Source organism: Barbatula barbatula, assembly GCF_947034865.1.
Source record: "Barbatula barbatula genome assembly, chromosome: 18".
Taxonomy (NCBI): domain Eukaryota; kingdom Metazoa; phylum Chordata; class Actinopteri; order Cypriniformes; family Nemacheilidae; genus Barbatula; species Barbatula barbatula.
The window spans coordinates 13748800-13765983 of NC_136781.1; the positions used below are offsets into that span (position 1 = coordinate 13748800).

General features: G+C 39.0%; 3 protein-coding genes across 3 annotated transcripts; 1 reads left to right on the forward strand and 2 right to left on the reverse strand.

Moving 5' to 3' along the window:
• Positions 1 to 366: 366 nt before the first annotated feature.
• ran (RAN, member RAS oncogene family) lies at positions 367 to 3269 on the reverse strand. Its single transcript, XM_079479732.1, has 7 exons — positions 3209 to 3269; positions 2335 to 2419; positions 1987 to 2071; positions 1773 to 1898; positions 1492 to 1679; positions 1147 to 1317; positions 367 to 1053 (listed from the first exon to the last, which is right to left on the reverse strand). The coding sequence occupies exons 2-7, from the start codon at positions 2365 to 2367 to the stop codon at positions 1009 to 1011; spliced, it is 648 nt and encodes a 215-aa protein (XP_079335858.1). The 5' UTR covers positions 2368 to 2419; positions 3209 to 3269; the 3' UTR covers positions 367 to 1008.
• Positions 3270 to 4169: 900 nt separating this feature from the next.
• On the forward strand, positions 4170 to 12290 carry tbc1d10c (TBC1 domain family, member 10C). The gene is made up of 10 exons (XM_079479669.1): positions 4170 to 4220; positions 4469 to 4578; positions 5193 to 5289; positions 6455 to 6562; positions 6639 to 6745; positions 6914 to 7028; positions 7883 to 7948; positions 8644 to 8833; positions 8909 to 9069; positions 9339 to 12290. The coding sequence occupies exons 2-10, from the start codon at positions 4472 to 4474 to the stop codon at positions 12135 to 12137; spliced, it is 3750 nt and encodes a 1249-aa protein (XP_079335795.1). The 5' UTR covers positions 4170 to 4220; positions 4469 to 4471; the 3' UTR covers positions 12138 to 12290.
• Positions 12167 to 16273, reverse strand: rad9a (RAD9 checkpoint clamp component A). The gene is made up of 11 exons (XM_079479670.1): positions 15971 to 16273; positions 15664 to 15734; positions 15405 to 15527; positions 15016 to 15130; positions 14774 to 14873; positions 14547 to 14653; positions 14363 to 14469; positions 13604 to 13668; positions 13399 to 13506; positions 13102 to 13309; positions 12167 to 12453 (listed from the first exon to the last, which is right to left on the reverse strand). The coding sequence occupies exons 1-11, from the start codon at positions 16002 to 16004 to the stop codon at positions 12334 to 12336; spliced, it is 1158 nt and encodes a 385-aa protein (XP_079335796.1). The 5' UTR covers positions 16005 to 16273; the 3' UTR covers positions 12167 to 12333.
• Positions 16274 to 17184: the final 911 nt, after the last annotated feature.

The window sequence follows — 17184 nt, forward strand, 5'->3', positions numbered from 1 at the left end:
AACCCCCTTTCCTCTTGGAGCGTTCATATGTTTTAAAACCGACTCCAGAGTACAACAAGAGATAATTGACCCTTTTCTGCCCCCTGGCGACTACATGCGAGATTAAGATAAGCGATACACGTCACCACCAATTTAGCATTGCAAGACAAATTATGCCAGATAATATATACTGTAGCTGTGTGACACACAGGACCCCGTGCGACATTCCCATTAGAAATGTGTTTATGGTGCATGACCTTGAATTCTACATTTCGAAAAGGTATTAATGCTGAACTTTGCACAAACTAAGTAACTTGTATATTGTTCTAAATCTCACTCACAACTGCACATATTCACGATAAAAATATTTGTTTAGGCTCAACAGTATCAGGAGGAAAATAATTTTAATCTTTCCAGAGTTTCATGTCAAAATTACAAATCCGAGTCAAGTTTGCATGCTCAATATTTTTGTCCTTAAACCTAACTTTACATAATAGAGTAGCATTTACATGAGGAAACATTCAGCAACAAAACTTAAAACCAAGCCTCAGTACTGCAGTGCGCAAAACTCCTTACAGAATAAACCTCAGAGGATAATTATGTCCAACCCCCCACTAATCAGGTGGGAAATTTTACTGTCGTTTATACAGTTCTGCAACATAAGACAAAGGTGTTCATAAAACCAAGCAAGGTTAAATATATTGAGAATGTTTTTATTCCAAGAATTTCTCTAAGTGCTTAGAGCCTTACATAGAGAAGTAAGCACTGGGACACTCATCCTGCTCTCGCACTATTGAGTGTGTGTCAAAGTGTAGGCATGTTTGTATGAGTGTATGCCAGGTGGCAACAGTTAGCATGTCTACAATGAATGAACCACACAACTTTACTCAAATCAAAAACACAAAGAAAATAAATCCAAAATTGAAAAATAAAAATATTCTGCGCCGGGAGGAAGGTTTACAGTAAAAGGGTAAGGGGGAACAACAGTCACCAGGTGACATTGCCACAAAGAGGTTTGAAACTAACAGGTTAAAGGTCGTCATCTTCATCTGGGAGAGCTGTTTCTGATGCCACCTGGAAGAGATAAACAGGATCAGTACAGCCGCAATAAGTTAAAAACCACAAAAATGGAAGAACCCACAGCACATGTAAAGTCAATGAGCTTACTTTCAGGTCATGCTCGTATTGTGCAGCAAGCGATGGGTCCATAGCAATTTCAGGTGGGGCAAGGGCAGGCATCTCAACAAACTCCAGGTTAGGATCACCAATGAGTTTCCGTGCAAGCCACAGGAAGGGCTTCTCAAAGTTATAATTACTCTTGGCGGAGATGTCGTAATACTGAGAGAGCAAGAGACGAAGGGAAAGAGGAGTTAAAATCACAAAAAAAACTAGAGCCTTTGATTCTCGAACGCGTTTGAATACACGAACACAATAATTGCTAACCAACGTGTCACCGTAAAGAGGTCCACAGGTTTCTTGAGCTAACATAACTAGAACTAGTAGTCCATTTACCTGTAGGTTCTTCTTACGATGGAACACGATGCTCTTTGCTTTAACCTTCCTGTCCTTGATGTCCACTTTGTTACCACACAGCACTATAGGAATGTTCTCGCACACACGCACCAAGTCACGATGCCAGTTGGGTACGTTTTTGTAGGTCACTCGAGAGGTTACATCAAACATGATGATTGCGCACTGAGCTAAAAGACAGATTAAACACTTTAGTAGAGATACATCATTTGAGAATATGTTTAAATCTACATGTAAACGCATAGAAATAAAAATACGCATACCCTGTATGTAATAACCATCTCTCAGGCCTCCAAACTTCTCCTGGCCGGCTGTGTCCCAGACATTATATTTGATGGCTCCTCTGTTGGTGTGGAAGACCAGGGGGTGTACCTCAACTCCAAGTGTGGCTAAAAAGATGAAGAAAATTTGACTTTGATGGCAAAAGATATTGGTGTAATGCCAAGATGTCATCCAAAACATCATGTCACAACTCACCAACATATTTCTTTTCAAACTCCCCAGTCAAATGTCTCTTTACAAATGTGGTTTTCCCCGTACCTCCATCTCCGACCAGAACCAGCTGTGGGCAGGAAAAGACAGCTTAAATGAGCTAAAAGCTCAGAGCCCGGATAACTTACATTTGGGAAAATACATTTGTACTTGAAAAATTCACATCACACAGTATAATGTAACCAGAATACAAATGGTTACATCAAATTGCATAACTTGTTCCATGTGGAAACTTTCATTGACAGTTATATAATATGTCAATTATATAGGGACATATAGGGCCTGAAAGCAGTTTAAGTTTTCACAAACTAACTTGGGTGTGTTAAGTCTTACCTTAAACTGAACCTGTGGCTCGTTCTCTGCCATTGCCGTATTTTTTTGTGTGCGTGTGTGTATTAGTCTTTGTGTTGCAGTCACTCTGCGGGAGAGATGGCGGGACAGTTAGTCACATCACACAAAGGCCGCTAATTTCCAAATACCGATACTTTTCACAACCCATCTCAAAATATGACTTTCCCCTCAACATCAACCCCCGAAAAACAAGTAAAACGTCCAACCAAACGCATTGTTTATGAATGCACAACTACATCGTCTACAATAAAGGATGCCCGCGAACACACGAGGCCGCTGCTTCTGCGCTGAGCCTAAACTTCATCAAAACACAAACACACGCAAGAGTGAGTTAAATCAAGTCAATGCGTTGCATAAAACGGTTATTAAAGTGACTAAAGACGGCTGTGTGCCACGTCTTGTGTGTACTTTTCCAGTTTCGACTGGAACAAACCCGACGTGGAGTTAAAAACCATGTTTCCTTGCTAACGCTAGCATGCTAACATTACTGATGTAAACTGACGCAAGGCCTAAAACAAGGCCTCGTTGTATGGAAATAAACTGATCGTTTCAACGCGTGTGAGAATCACTAAAACAGTGTTCCCGTAAAAACGTGCTGCAAAAACGAGATTTTCCCTCGGGGTTAACAGCCCGCCATAATCGCGCCCTAGCCCGCTCCGCTACCCAACAACTCATGATGGCGATGCGACAGAGCATTGCCGTTAAAAACACGAATAACTCTTCATCACCTGCTAATACTGACAAGCCTCGCGTCACAAAAGCATCTCAAGGATATATACACATTTCAGACTGTAAAACGAGAGTGTCTTATAGTAATAAACCGAGTATGAGATAAGCAGAGTCGTCCAGTACTCACCGGTGTTGAAGTGATCGAGGAAGAGAGCAAATGGCTGCGCCCGCGCGGGATTCAGCATGGGTCACATAAACGCTTCCGCCCTACCACGTGACCCGCAGAGCGCCGCGGAGGACCTGCGCCCTCTAGTGTTGAGTAATCGAGTCTCTTCGTCTTGTGAGTTGTATCTGAACATTCTCAAGCTGTTATCTGAACGAAAGGGGTTAACTGTAGGGTACATGCTAGCTGAAATTCCATCCGAACACAGAAAGATCAGATTGTAACCATACAATAATATGATAATGTAATTAAAAGGGTCAATTGAGAATCATTTTCAGTAATTCTTGATCACGTTAAAGGTAAATTAATCTGGTATGAGGAATGCACAAAATGCAATGCCATCTCGAGAAGGAAAATATAAATATTGCTGTCCATTATTAATATAATTTTATGAAATTTTGCAACAGACGTACATACAGTATATTCACACCCTGTTAGACTTCATGGAAGTTCTTTGATACTATTTCTTCACTAAGGCCTTGCATATATTTACATGCGTTTCAAAGTAAGAATTATGAAGCCTCTGCACATTTGCACCGATAGTGTTCATGCTTGCAAGTGAGGTAGTGGTGTGATGAACTTGTTCACGGAGGAGATTATTTAAAATAGACAAAATCACACCTTATGACTATTTAAGTGCAGTGTAAAAAGCTAAAAGACAATCCAAACGGTGAAAACTTGAAAGTAGTTTTGTTCAAACTTTAAAATAGACATTTTCTCTTACATACACGTTTTATAACCTAAATATATTGGTTCTTAACTTCCTAAATATAACTGTCTCTGTCACTTTCTCTTCCTCACGATTGGTTCACACATTTTCACAATAAAGTACGATCAGCCCAGCCCTCACTTCTAGCCCACAAACCTAGATGCACACACACGTACGAAACTACATGACTTTAAAGCGGAAGTCTTTCTCAGTCTTCCCCTCCCATCAAAGGATAACTGTACCTTGCAGTTTGACAGAAGCGGGAAGGTAACGTTTGCTTTATTGATTTCTATCTCATAACTGATTTATGTTTTCTATTAATCTGACATTAATATGCATTCAAAGGCAATGTTGTGTCCACTTTATCTTCAATTCAATACATTTCTCTACTACCAAAACTATACCACGTTTTTTGAAATTCAGTTTATTTGTGATATTAACATGAAGCAAATATAAAGGTCTGTTGTGATTAAATGTGATCATATTTATGAATGTATCTCTCTTTCACACACAAGAAGATGTCTGTAAAGATGGACAAGGATGAGGAGGGGAATTCTGAATCAGGTGTTGCAGTCGTAGAGACCAATCGCTTTGGGTTCATTCTAGGCAATGGAGAGACTGACAGGTGAGTGATGGTGTCCACAGATCTTTCATAGCGTGTGTGTGTGTGTGTGTTCAGTTTAGGTGGAAGTTTAAAGTGTGTGTCATCATTTTTATCCTGTGAGTGTCACTTGAGCTTAAGCGATAGCACAGTAGGACTGTGGTCCACTGATCTTCCTGGGACATTTCTTACCTAATATTATAATATAACAATTCAGTGTCTTGTTAATTCAACTGTTACCTTCTGCACCTTTGCATCTCGTTTTCTCCATCTCAACATCCTGTCATGTTACCATAGCGATATGTGGCCTGTCATAATGTGGTTTCCTGTTTTCTGTGTTTTCGCCTCTTATGACAACCATGCTTTGCACCCACATGGAGGCTAGTTTAACAAAGATGAGTTAGGAAGTTGGGTAGAGGTGTGTAATTCTCTACACTATCATTTTTCCATTGCATCTGTTGAAAATGTTTTTCAAACTGACAGCATATTTCCTGCTGTGACATGGCACTATACTTATCACGCAAATGATGTAACAAACTATGAGTTAACAGTCCTAATTTGTAATTGAGATATATAATACAAGGGAGCATTTGTGATTTTTTTGTCATATCACTGCTGATTTTGTCTGTTGTTGACAGTGATGCTCCATGTCCTGAGTTAGTGAGACATCGAGAGATAAAGTGGCTCGGCCTCATTAAACAATGGGATCAAGTGATGGAGAAAAAGAACAACAAGGTGCGTGTTATGAATCTGGCTGTTTCACATATAATATGTGGTGTGTATATGTTCAAGTTTAGAGTCAAGTTTATTTATATAGCGCTTTTTACAATTTTCATTTTTACAAGAAAACACATTGACTATAAGCAAAACACATAAGGTTATGCAAGTCAAAACACAGGTCAAATATCTATAAATTCCTATATGCAGTGTTAATTAAATAAAACTAGTTTGTGTATGTATGTATGTATGTATATGTAGAGTATATATATATATATATATATATATATATATAAGAAATATACAGCCGCAGAAAAAAATGAAGAGACCATTGCAAATTTTCTTGCAGTCATATTTCTAGATGTGCTGTGTCCATTCCAGTCCAGTGTCTGTTAATTTCAACAAAACCTCAGGAGTAACATAAGGTCATCCAACTGCTGTTGTATTGCTTAAAAATAAATATGAACTTGTTTTCTTTGCAGTATTTGTGGTCTGAAAAAATACAGAGCATCTTATCTGTTATTTTGACCTGTTTCTCCGGTTTTCATTTTGTGCAAATAAATACAAATAGAAATAAACTTTATATTTGGGATAAAAATAGCTCGAACTGGCAATTTTTGGTTTACAAGTCCGAGTCTAACAACTAGGCCACGACTGCCCCACAAACATATTCATACATAATGTAAATTATATATAAATATTTGTATACATATGTATGTATGTGCATTACATAAAGATCTACACGCCACACACATATATAATTATTATATAATATTTATTCTGGAATTGATTAATCACGATCAATCAATTTGACAGCACTTATATGACCAATGTGAAATGATATAACGTTGAAAAATGAGACAATGTGTAATATAAGAGTTATGTAAGATTCATTTTTGTGAGACAAAAGATTGTGCGAAGTAAACCATTCAGAATTAAGTATTCCAAAACCATATAATACACATTATATTATCTGCTTTTCATTTCAAAGTAGTCCTAGCATTCAATTATTTTAAATCTTTTAAATCTTATCTATCCATCTTTAACTTATTGAACTTATGTCAGATAAAGACCAGATTCATATAACAGCAACGGCAATGCAGAATAAGAAGAATTGTGGCATCGTTACCCACACAGTAAAGTATTAAATGTGTGAGTACTCAGTTTTCTTTGTTTTTCTCAGGTCAAAGGTCAATGTCAGAAGGGCATCCCAACATCTGTCAGGGCTAGGTGCTGGCCACTGCTCTGTGGTGCTTTGGCCAGAATGAAACAAAACGAAAAACTCTACGAAGTAAGTAAATATTTAGTTATGACGCATTTTGTTTCTCACATTACTTTATGTGTTTATCGTATGCTCTCTCTGTTAGCGTCTGGTTGAAGCTCCGGATCAGCAGGGATGGACAGATATCATCAAAAGAGACACAGATAGACAATTCCCCTTCCACGAGATGTTCCTTTCAAAAGATGGCCATGGGTAAAGATCTTCCTCTTTACACAATCTCTTTGGCATTTTCTTCCTTTCTTTAGCTTTATTCAGTTTGACCTTGACAAATATTATCTATCTGAACTGCATGTGCTTTGAAACATTATAATTGAAGAATACATTAGTCATGAAAACATCCTTTTTCTGTCTGGTGAGCAGTCAGAAGAACTTGCTGCAGGTTCTGAAAGCGTACACTCAATACAGACCAGAAGAGGGTTACTGTCAGGGACAGGGACCAGTGGCGGCTGTACTTCTCATGAACATGCCAGCTGAGGTACAGAGCTTGTCTTGTACCCTTTACTTTCTTGTGCATATAGTGCTTGCTACTGTATGTGTCTATATTGAAATGTGAAAGAAATGTACTGTATTTGTGACCCTGCTTGTGAACACCCAATTAAAGTAATTTATTTCTGATTTACAATTGTTTACATAATGTTAAGTACATTCTGTGAAATTATTACTTTATTATAGCTTTAAATGATAGTTCACCCAAAAAAGCAAATTCTGTCATCATTTGCTCACCCTTTTGTCATTATAAACCGGTATGATGTTTCGATGATATTTTGATGAATGTTGTCAACTGGCCCATTCTCTTGCATTGGGTTTGTGTCCTTACAATAGAAATCAATGGGGCCAGTGCTGTACGGATACCAACTTTTTTTCAAAATTTATTATTTGTGTGTCTGCGGATAAAAGTCATTGAGGTTTGAAATGACAAAGACGGTGAGTAAATGATGAAAGAATTTTCATTTTTGGGTGAACTATCACTTAATATTGACGAAGTAAAGTCACGTCAAAGTTGTAAAACAAATGATTGAAGCTGAACTTTGATGTTGCTAATCTCATAATGAGACTTTAGCCTGGGTCACAATTTTGGTACTTTTTTGTTGAAATTCTAGTCTTTGTCTTTTTAAAGAAAAGGTTTTTGAAAAAAGTACTTTCTGTTAAAAAAATTATGTAAGATTAAGTTGATCTCATTCCATTTAGCAATATTTTCTGAATTGGATAAATGGAGTGCAGTGTTTTTTTGGCACAGAAACTGCGAGAGTGCAGTATACACATTGCAGATACGGCAAGAATACCAATGCATAATGCTATACTGACTCATTGCAGATTTTCTTGTTTTAGGAGGCGTTTTGGTGTTTGGCACAGATTAGTGAGCACTACCTTCCTGGTTACTACAGCCCTCTGCTGGTAGGACATAATCAAACTCTAACCCAGTGGTTCTCAAAAACAGGATTGTGGCCACACATTGAATCAATGCATCCAAAATACTTCCACCTCTTTCATATTGCATTGAAATGCATGAAATCACAAAGGCTTGATAAAAAGACGACTCTTCTCAGCCTCCTGATGAGGCCAGTCTCACAAAATTAAAGGAATAGATCACTCAAAAAAAAAGAAATGTATCATTCATTCATGTCATTTCAAACCTGAATGGCTTTCTTCTGCAGAACACAAAAGAGGATATTTTGAAGAAAATGAGTCATCAAACATTTCTCAAAATATCTTCTTTTGTGTTCCACAGATGAAAAAATCATATTCTGGTTTTTAATGACATGATGGTAATTTTGTAGTGGACTATCACTTCCAAGTCTTAACCGATGAGGCATCACACGTTGCACGACAGTGTCCAGTCCAGTTCCTGGAGCGCCAGTGTTCTGCAATATGGGCTAGTGCTAACTTATATTTGTTTGTGATTATCTTAAAACCATCGTTTTAAATAACTCGCAAAATACATGTCTTTGTAGAACGGTTGGTGTTGGGGTGCAAATATTTGATAGGTTTAAATGGGGGCATGACTATATTTGAGAACCACTGCACCTTACATAGACATCACAACATAAAAGAAAATATTATATAAATAACACTTCCTATACTTTTTTTAGGAAGGTGTTCTATTTGATGCTGCTGTTCTCTCGAGTGTGTTAAAAAAAATGTGTCCGGCCGCACACAAACACTTACAGAATCAGGGGGTGGAGCCTCTCATGTTTGCCACCGATTGGTTGATGTGCCTCTACAGCCGCCACCTGCCATTCAACACACTTCTCAGAGTCTGGGATCTCTTTTTTTGCTATGGTGGGTTTTTAACGGCAATATTTTAAACATTGAACAAAAGTACAAAACACTTTGACAAAAGGTTGTGTTTTGCAGGTGTGCGTGTGTTATTTCAGGTGGCTGTGGTGCTGGTGCGGCGATGTCTCGGAGAAGGACGACAGCGTAAAGAATGTGATGGGCAGATGGAAACCCTGGAGTGTCTGCGTGGGGTTAAGCAGCGCGTCCAAAATGATCAGACTGACGCTTTTATTCACGAGGTAATGTTTCTGCATTAATATGACTAGATTCGCAATGCATCAAAGGGATAGCGTCCCCAAAAACAAATCATTTTTCATCATTTATTGACCCTCATTTTGTTTAAAACCTGTTTATGACTGTCATGCGTGGAACACAAAAGAAGATATTTTGAGAAATGTCTGAGCGGTTTTGTATCCAATAATGCAGATCAATGGGGGCCAGTGTTTTTGGTCTGCAGAAGAATGTCTTTACAGATTTCCTCACTAAAAAAACATTGTTCCGCCCTCAGGTATGTTCTGTGCCGTTATCATCGACGGATCTGCAAAAACAAATAGATAAAGAGATGGAAAAATGGAAAAAAGAAAGACCGGACTCGACCTTTGATCCTCGAGGCCGATGTCACGGATACCGCATGGCCTGGGAGAGAGAGCAGAATAAACAAAAGGAAAACGAAAAGAAGGACAGAGTAAAAGCAAGCCTGACTCTTCCTCTAATGCGTTCACATTCATCTCTCTCTCCTTCTGGTCTGCGCAAGAAATGGAGAAAGAGAGGAAGCAAAACTGACACAGAGGAGTGGGACGGAGGGGGGAGAAAGTTCTCGCAGGGTATGATGGAAGAGAGCGAAGATGGAGAGATGAGGAGGAGAAGTGTGTGTGGTGTCGTTGGGGAGAAGAGAGCCAAACAGGACAGACTAGCAGATGAGCTCCACACACAGAAACAGAAAGATCACAGCAGAGACGTAAACATCTCAGTGGTGGTGACCTCCAGCGTTGACTCTGATGTTTTCGAGGAAGAACATGAAGAGGCAGAGTGTGTGTTGAAGATGCAAAGTGTGATGGAGACAGATTGTAGATGCGAGGATAAGTTACATACACAAAGAGATAATCATGAGGAAGATACAGAAAGTCCTCTAAACAAACAAAAAGATAACTCACCTGAAGGACAAGATAAACGTGATGCAGAAAACATTGCTGCATGTGGTGTGGTGGAGAGCAAAGAGACACATAAGCATGAGCAGATATACGAAGAAGAGACATGTCGAGATAAACCAAAACCAGAAAGAGACGAACCGATATCAGAAAGAGAGACATGTGGAAATGAACCAAAATCAGAAAGAGACGAACCGATATCAGAAAGAGAGACATCTCAAGGTGAACCGATATCAGAAAGAGAGAGATGTGAAAATGATCCAAAATCAGAAAGAGAGGAACCGATATCGGAAAGAGAAACATGTCATGATGAAGAAAAATCAGAAAGAGAGCCAAACTGGAAAGATGAACAAAACATAGAAAAGCAAGAACACCAAAATGAACTAAATGTGGAAATTCAGATAACTTCAAACATAGACAAAGAAAACATACCAACTGCCGAGACATCACATGCAAACTATGATTTACAAAAGGACATACAGAACCACTCTAGTAAACAGGAAGAGGAAATACAGTCAGATAGCGACAATCAGAAAGATGAAATACAAACAGAGGGCTGTAAACCAAAAGGACCTGAAAACGAGAAATCCGCTCCCCAAAAAGTCTTTATACCTGTCAAGGAAAACACCCTTGAGACAGAAGAACAGACACACGTCCAAGAAGACTCAATAACTCACACATACAGCGTTGAACATGAAGACGACGTACATTTAGAAATACAGAAAGAAGACACGGAAACCATTGGTGAGATCCATACCGATGTAGAGAAAGCAAGCGTTCAGCGTGATGTGGTCAGTGATGTACAGATCCCTGAGGAGAGAGAGATAACGGAGCACTCAAACAGCACAAGAGATGATAATACAGGAAGTGAGGAAAACAGACAGGAAATAAGCCTAGATGAGAGAGATTGTGACAATCATAAAGCTAGCAAAGAGATTATGCAAACATGTGAAACTGTGAAAATAGAACCAGAAAGTGATATCACTGTTCAGTATTCAGATGGTCAAGAACAGGAATTTCAATCCGGTGATCCAGAGACCACTGATAGTCATTTGGAGCCTGAAGAAGTTATATTGAGTGCTGCCAAAATCCCTAACTCTCAAGTAGAGGACACAGCTGTTGCATCTGAAGATGGTGATGTGGATACAGCCGCTTTTGCAACATATGATATTAGTGAGCTCCTCCCAGAAAACAGGAAAGGAAACAAAACAGCTCTATCTGAAAATACAAATGTTTCGACTGAAAAATCAAGCATTCTTGAAAACAAGGGAGAGTTTGGTGCATGTATATCTGGCAACCCAGAAACCAATGACAATGTTGGAACTGAATTTGGAAATTTAGGAGACAATGGCCAACTTAAAGATGGATCTGGTAACCTAGTGAGCAATGAGGTGCATGTTACAGCTCAATCTGGCAACCAAGAAAGCAACAACGTGCATGTTACGCCTGAATCTGGCCCTCCAGGGAACAATACAGTAGAAGGATCTGGCAACCAACGTGACAGTGAATTAGAATCCTCCTCTTCAAGTACAGCTTCCAAAACCCCAAACATCCCACCAGCTCAACTCTGTTTGCGCAGGATGTCCAGCTCACGAACATGCCATCCCACAATCCTCTCTGAGGACACCTTTAGAGAGCCACAGCAGATGAGCACTGATCATATGTATACCTCAAAAGAGACAAACACACCAATGACAGATGTGTCATCTCCACTCATATGTCAACCTGACTTGAACAACACATCCAAACCAGAAAACACACAAGAGACTCAGCCCAAATCAGACACGCAGACCAAAACAAGCACTCCTAAACGCATGGGACTGTTCCGCCGCCTCCGTGGAGATGCCAATAAAACCCCCGTCCCTAAAATCCTCATTCAGGACTTTAGCAATAAAGAGGAGCGGCTGACCTCAAAGGAGAGGAGACGTCTAAAGAGAGAGCAGGAGAGAAAAGAGAGGGAGGAGAAAGAGAGAAAGAAACGAGAGAAAGAAAAGGAAAAGGACAAACAAAGAGAGAGGAAGAAGCCTCAGACGAGAGGAAAGAGCTTTCAGGTGCTCAACAGGAAGTGCGCCGAAAATGACGTGTCTTCCTGGGGCGGTGACTCCCAGGTGGTTGGCTGCCGGAGAAATTCTGCCCCTTTTTCAGACAGTTACTTTTAAACAGTCAGAGACAATAAAAAACCAATGTCTAGCAGTGGGATTGTGATGTTTTAATGAGACTTTTGTGCAATGATTTGACATTTATTTTCACTGCTTTGGTTTAAAACCATTATTATTTTAATAGAAAAATAAAAACAGGAGTTTTGTGCAAGGAGCTTTGACAACACGGAGTTTTTTTTCTGACGATCCAATGTTTTCACGATTCTGTCTGATCTTCATTGTCACTGTCACTCGCAAGCACTTCCTGGTTCTGTATCGTCTGATTGGTCAGCTGAGAGGAAGCGGGCAGAACCGAACCGAAGAGAAGTGAACAAAACTGGAAAAGAAAATCGCGGAGAGCAGGGATTAATTTCATTAATTTCTGTCGATTGTTTCATATTTTAGGACTTTTGATAGCAACTAATCGTATGCAAAATTAAAGTTTTTGTTTACATAATAAATGTGTGTGTACTGTGTATAAAAATGATGTATAAATACACAAATACATTATAAAGAAATATTTACATGTGATATATACACAATGTTTACATGCGATACATTTCTATATAATTTATATTGTGTAAATATTTAAGTGGGAAGTTTCCCCAAAATGAAAATTCTGTCATCATTTACTCACCCTCATGTTCTTCCAAATCTGTATAAATAATTTGTTCTGATGAACATGGAGAAAGATATTTGGAAGAATGCTTGTAACCAAACAATGGTTGGACCCCATTGACTACCATAGTAGTAAAAATGTATTAATAAATGTTTTTGTTGTGTTGAACACAAAACTAAGAATTTTTTTTAAAATAAAGCAAAGCAAACAATCCTGGGGCACTTTGACTACCATTTTCAATGGTGTCCAAGAACTGTTTGGTAACAAGCATTCATCCAAATATCTCTCTCTGTGTTAAACCAAACAAATACATGTATTCATGACCAAATTTTCATTTATATTAATGTATTATTAAATGTATTGTACTTTTTTGTTGGGAGGTTGTTCTGTAAGCGCTTCCTCCTGTTCCTCCACTTCCTCATTTTCACCGGCCAGGTGTTTTCGGTTATTGGTGTTGTAGGGTGGGGATGACGGTACATGTGATGGCCCTGGAAGTTCACTGGTCTCCATGGCAATAAGAACCGAGTCCATATCATCGCACATGAAGTCATCTGTCGTTTCCTCTGCTTGCAGACTGAATAAAATAAGTATATAAGAAAAAAATATATACCAACTGAGCCTAACTCCATAGTTGTGATTGTATTCTAGATTCTGCATCCTTACTGTTTTGTGTTGGCGTTGACGTGGTTCTTGGGGTGCGAATCCTCTGACAGCGTAGCAAGAACAAAATTAGCCTCCAAAACACTGTCTGTAACACTCAGGATAACTGGACTTCAATACAACCACAAACACAGGTTAGACTCAATGAGCCCGTGTTTAAACAAACAAACAACAACACAAATGAGTTTATAAACACATTTACACTCACCTGCCTGGCTTATCAAAATATATAGAGATTGGAAGCCCAGAAGATTCGGCAAACACAAGCAAACCCTGATGATAAAATGAAAAATAGGATTAAAGTAGCATTCAATAATATGTAACCTCTTGTCTGTCACTTGAAATATATACGGCACAACTCAAACAGAGTCGTTAAAGCGATAGTTCACCCAAAAAAGATCAACCATGACAGAATTTCTCACCCTCATGTTGTTCCAAACCTGTTCCAAAACTTTGTTCAGTTGAGCATAAAGAAAGATATTTGGAAGAATGTTAGCAACTGACATATCCGGGACTCCATTGACTACCATAGTAAGACAGTTGAAACTATCGTCATAGGTGCCCCAGAACCTTTTGCTACCCTAAATTCCTTAAAATATCTTCTTTTGTGTTCAACAGAACAAAAATGACACAATAATGTTCCCTACTATGTTAGTCAGAATTTTCTTTTTTGGGTGAACTGTTCCTAAATGATGGTTTTGTAACCTTTTAAAGCAAAAAAAATTTTGTCACATTAAAAAAACACATTTAAAGAATTAAACGTATTGGTTCAGAAGACCAAAGAAGGCCACTAATACATAAACAATAAGGAAAGTATAAAATTAAAACTATTCCTTGAATTCTTCCTAAACTTATAAATGTTACTGTAAAACATTCTCTGCCTATGAAATTACTTTTATGATGACATTTCCAATCTAACGTGTGTGTGTGTGTGTGTGTGTGTGTGTGTTTGTGTGCGTGTACTTACTCTGAGTTCTTTAAGGCAGAAGGTAATACTGGTCTGAGTGTTGACAGTAAACTGGTCAAACTCCTCTGAACTCAAACAGAGTTCTGTCATCATCGCTCGAGATGAATCTGAAAAAATAAAGGAAAGAATTGAACAGCCTTGATTTATTTAATGTGTAACTGCAGAATAAAGTGAACACTGATACCTGCATCATCCTCGATGTGATTTCTGAGCCACACGCGATCATTGCTCACTGACAGATTCACCTCCTCCAGAGACGGAGGGAAATGAAGCACTGTGTCCACCATTAACCTGCAGAGGGCAAGATGAAATGTCACATTGCATTAAGAAGTGATTAAATCCAAACTCTGAAGTAAAGCAGGTTAGCGTTAAAATATATAAATGTGCATAAAAAGTGCAAGTGAATGAAACCTGGCTTGAGCTTGTAGCACATTGGCACAACTCTCTTTGTCAAACACAGCCTGCAAACTTTCACAGTCCTGAAAGGACAAATTGTGTGTTTTTAGGAGTCCTGTAACATAGAGATACAAATGCCTTAGTTACCCATATTGTAAAATCTAGTCAAATCTGGCTAACTTTGATGTACAGATATTTCTAATCCTACTTTCATCAACATCTCTTTAACACAGACTTGTTTTTGGGGAATGTCTTACCGTGTTTACAGTGCAGAGTTATGGTCAAGCGACTCTTCTCGTTGTTGAACTGAATGCGACATTTCTCTACCGAGCGCTCCAGAGACGACAGAGACTTAAAGACGGACTGCACGCTCTGACAAAGAGAAAAAAAGAGACAATATTATTCCGTGGAGCAAGATCTACCTACGCACCCCAACTGATAAATCTCTACAATGTACTGTATATACAATAAGCGTACGGTAAATAGAAAAAGAGTACGTTGAGAGGAAAATATGACAACTAGAGATTCATTCTCAATTAACAATAATTTACATTACGTGACGTGACAGTATATATTCATACCGTGGGGTAAAGAGAAAGGGCAGGAAAAAGGAGTGAGATAGAAAAGACGGGAATGGGACTGTCACCTTGATGGGCATTTTGCAGCGGAAGCTCTGATCCGATGGAGTCTGATATCTCTGGAAGAAGAGAGGGGAGAGCAGGAAACAGGCAAAGGCAGACCGGGAAGAGTTGACCGAACGCAGGGCCAACTGAAACAGAAAACATATATGTGAACCACATTGCAAAAAAATGCACTTTACTTTAACAAGATATGATACATGCACACACACACACACACACACACACACACACACACACACACACACACACACACTCAGTACACACCCCATCTTCCACCGGCTCCAAATACAGCTCATCTCCAATCCTCGACAGGGAATGTATTGCTTTTGCTAAAACTAAAAAAAAAGTATAACTTGCTGTTTTCACGAAGGCATTTGAAACAAAAGCATCCTTTAGGAGGCGTTCATACAGGACGCATCAGACAAGCGTCTTCTGCTGTTGCGTTTTTAAAACGGCATGTCAAGTTAAAAGTAAAAAACAGAATTAAAATACTATAATTGCACAAAATGTTTTCGCTTTTAACACAAAGATGCGTCCTGTTTGAAGGGCTCGCAAGAGTTGTTTCTATTACCTTTTACGTTTCCTCCGGTTGCAACGCAGTCCATTATATAGCATTAGATCAAGTGCACGTAACAAGATTATGTTTTAAACATGCATCAAGGAACCGGCCACATGATCTTATTTTCACAACAAAAAAACTATCTCAGGAAGTATTTTTAGTGTCTCTGTGAACTTTTACATGGCGCGAATACAGTAAAGCGTTTAATAGAATTCAAAACTCCAGCAGTGTTTACAGCGAACGCGACATGTGGCGCGTATTTTTTACTCCGGCCAATCAGCGAGAAGTCCCAGAAAGCGTTTGCGTCATAACAATGCGTCACCGAACCACCTAAACGAGTTTATGTGCTGAAGCAAATCTTAATTTATATATATATATATATATATATATATATTTATTTATTGTATTTCATTGTGTACACGAATGTTTGTAAATAGTTATTTTTTGTTGTTAATATTTTTTTAAATAAATAAATAAGCATCTAAAAAAAGTTTTTATGTGCTGAAACATCTTAGAGCTGGCGTTAAAGCTGCATTTCAGGAAGATAATGTTAATTATTTCGCATTATGTCATCTGATTCAGTCTTGCTTTTACAATCTTTAGCGAAAGGACTTGCATAGAGACCCCAGGCTTTAAATGAACTATTGTTTTATTATAGTAAACGTGTAGTAGGCCTAAACGTTGAGATAGGGGAACGAGTACTGTGTAACAGGACGCTATGGGCAAACTCATTTTTCTCCATTGACTGAAGCTTTCAATAACGCACTGAATACTGCATGGCCATTGGTGAGTGCAAAGTAAAACATTTTGCCAATGGCAGCAAAGCTGCATAGACCTCTGGCGGTGGCGGCCGCCAAAAAGGACAGGGTTTATGGCTATATAAGCAGACACATCGGCGTAGGGTCCTAATGTAGCTTCGACCGAAGCGACAACCATATGCAGCTTGTAAGCACGGCCAGGAACGCAGTACTCGTTCCCGTATATCACCTCTCTGCGACACCTTTAGTAGAATGGCTTCTAACTCCAGTGGGGCATTGAAGGCCCAAGGAAGAATATGCCAGAGCGATAGGCTCAAATATCTATTTAATATAGTCTATGCTTCGAGACCGAGGACCCTCTGGTGCGGTCATCGAAGTAAACACAAAGCTCTTCCGACCCCCTGAAGGGGGTGGAACGCTCAATGTAAATTTTTAGCGCTCTGACTGAACAGAGCAGGTTCAGCTCCG

What these genes read in the sequence shown, in the direction of transcription:
- ran (XM_079479732.1), bottom strand. Translation starts at nt 2,367, where the DNA reads ATGGCAGAGAACGAGCCACAGGTTCAGTTTAAG. An exon ending in AGCCACAGGTTCAGTTTAAG is followed by an intron (nt 2,072 to 2,334) that starts GTAAGACTTAAC and finishes TCCTGCCCACAG; the next exon opens with CTGGTTCTGGTCGGAGATGG. An exon ending in ATCGTAAGAAGAACCTACAG is followed by an intron (nt 1,318 to 1,491) that starts GTAAATGGACTA and finishes TTGCTCTCTCAG; the next exon opens with TATTACGACATCTCCGCCAA.
- rad9a (XM_079479670.1), bottom strand. Translation starts at nt 16,004, where the DNA reads ATGGACTGCGTTGCAACCGGAGGAAACGTAAAAG. An exon ending in GCTGCAAAATGCCCATCAAG is followed by an intron (nt 15,131 to 15,404) that starts GTGACAGTCCCA and finishes TCTCTTTGTCAG; the next exon opens with AGCGTGCAGTCCGTCTTTAA. An exon ending in GTGCTACAAGCTCAAGCCAG is followed by an intron (nt 14,654 to 14,773) that starts GTTTCATTCACT and finishes TGCCCTCTGCAG; the next exon opens with GTTAATGGTGGACACAGTGC.
- tbc1d10c (XM_079479669.1), top strand. Translation starts at nt 4,472, where the DNA reads ATGTCTGTAAAGATGGACAAGGATGAGGAGGGGAATTCTGAATCAGGT. An exon ending in GGCAATGGAGAGACTGACAG is followed by an intron (nt 4,579 to 5,192) that starts GTGAGTGATGGT and finishes TGTTGTTGACAG; the next exon opens with TGATGCTCCATGTCCTGAGT. An exon ending in GTTACTACAGCCCTCTGCTG is followed by an intron (nt 7,949 to 8,643) that starts GTAGGACATAAT and finishes TACTTTTTTTAG; the next exon opens with GAAGGTGTTCTATTTGATGC.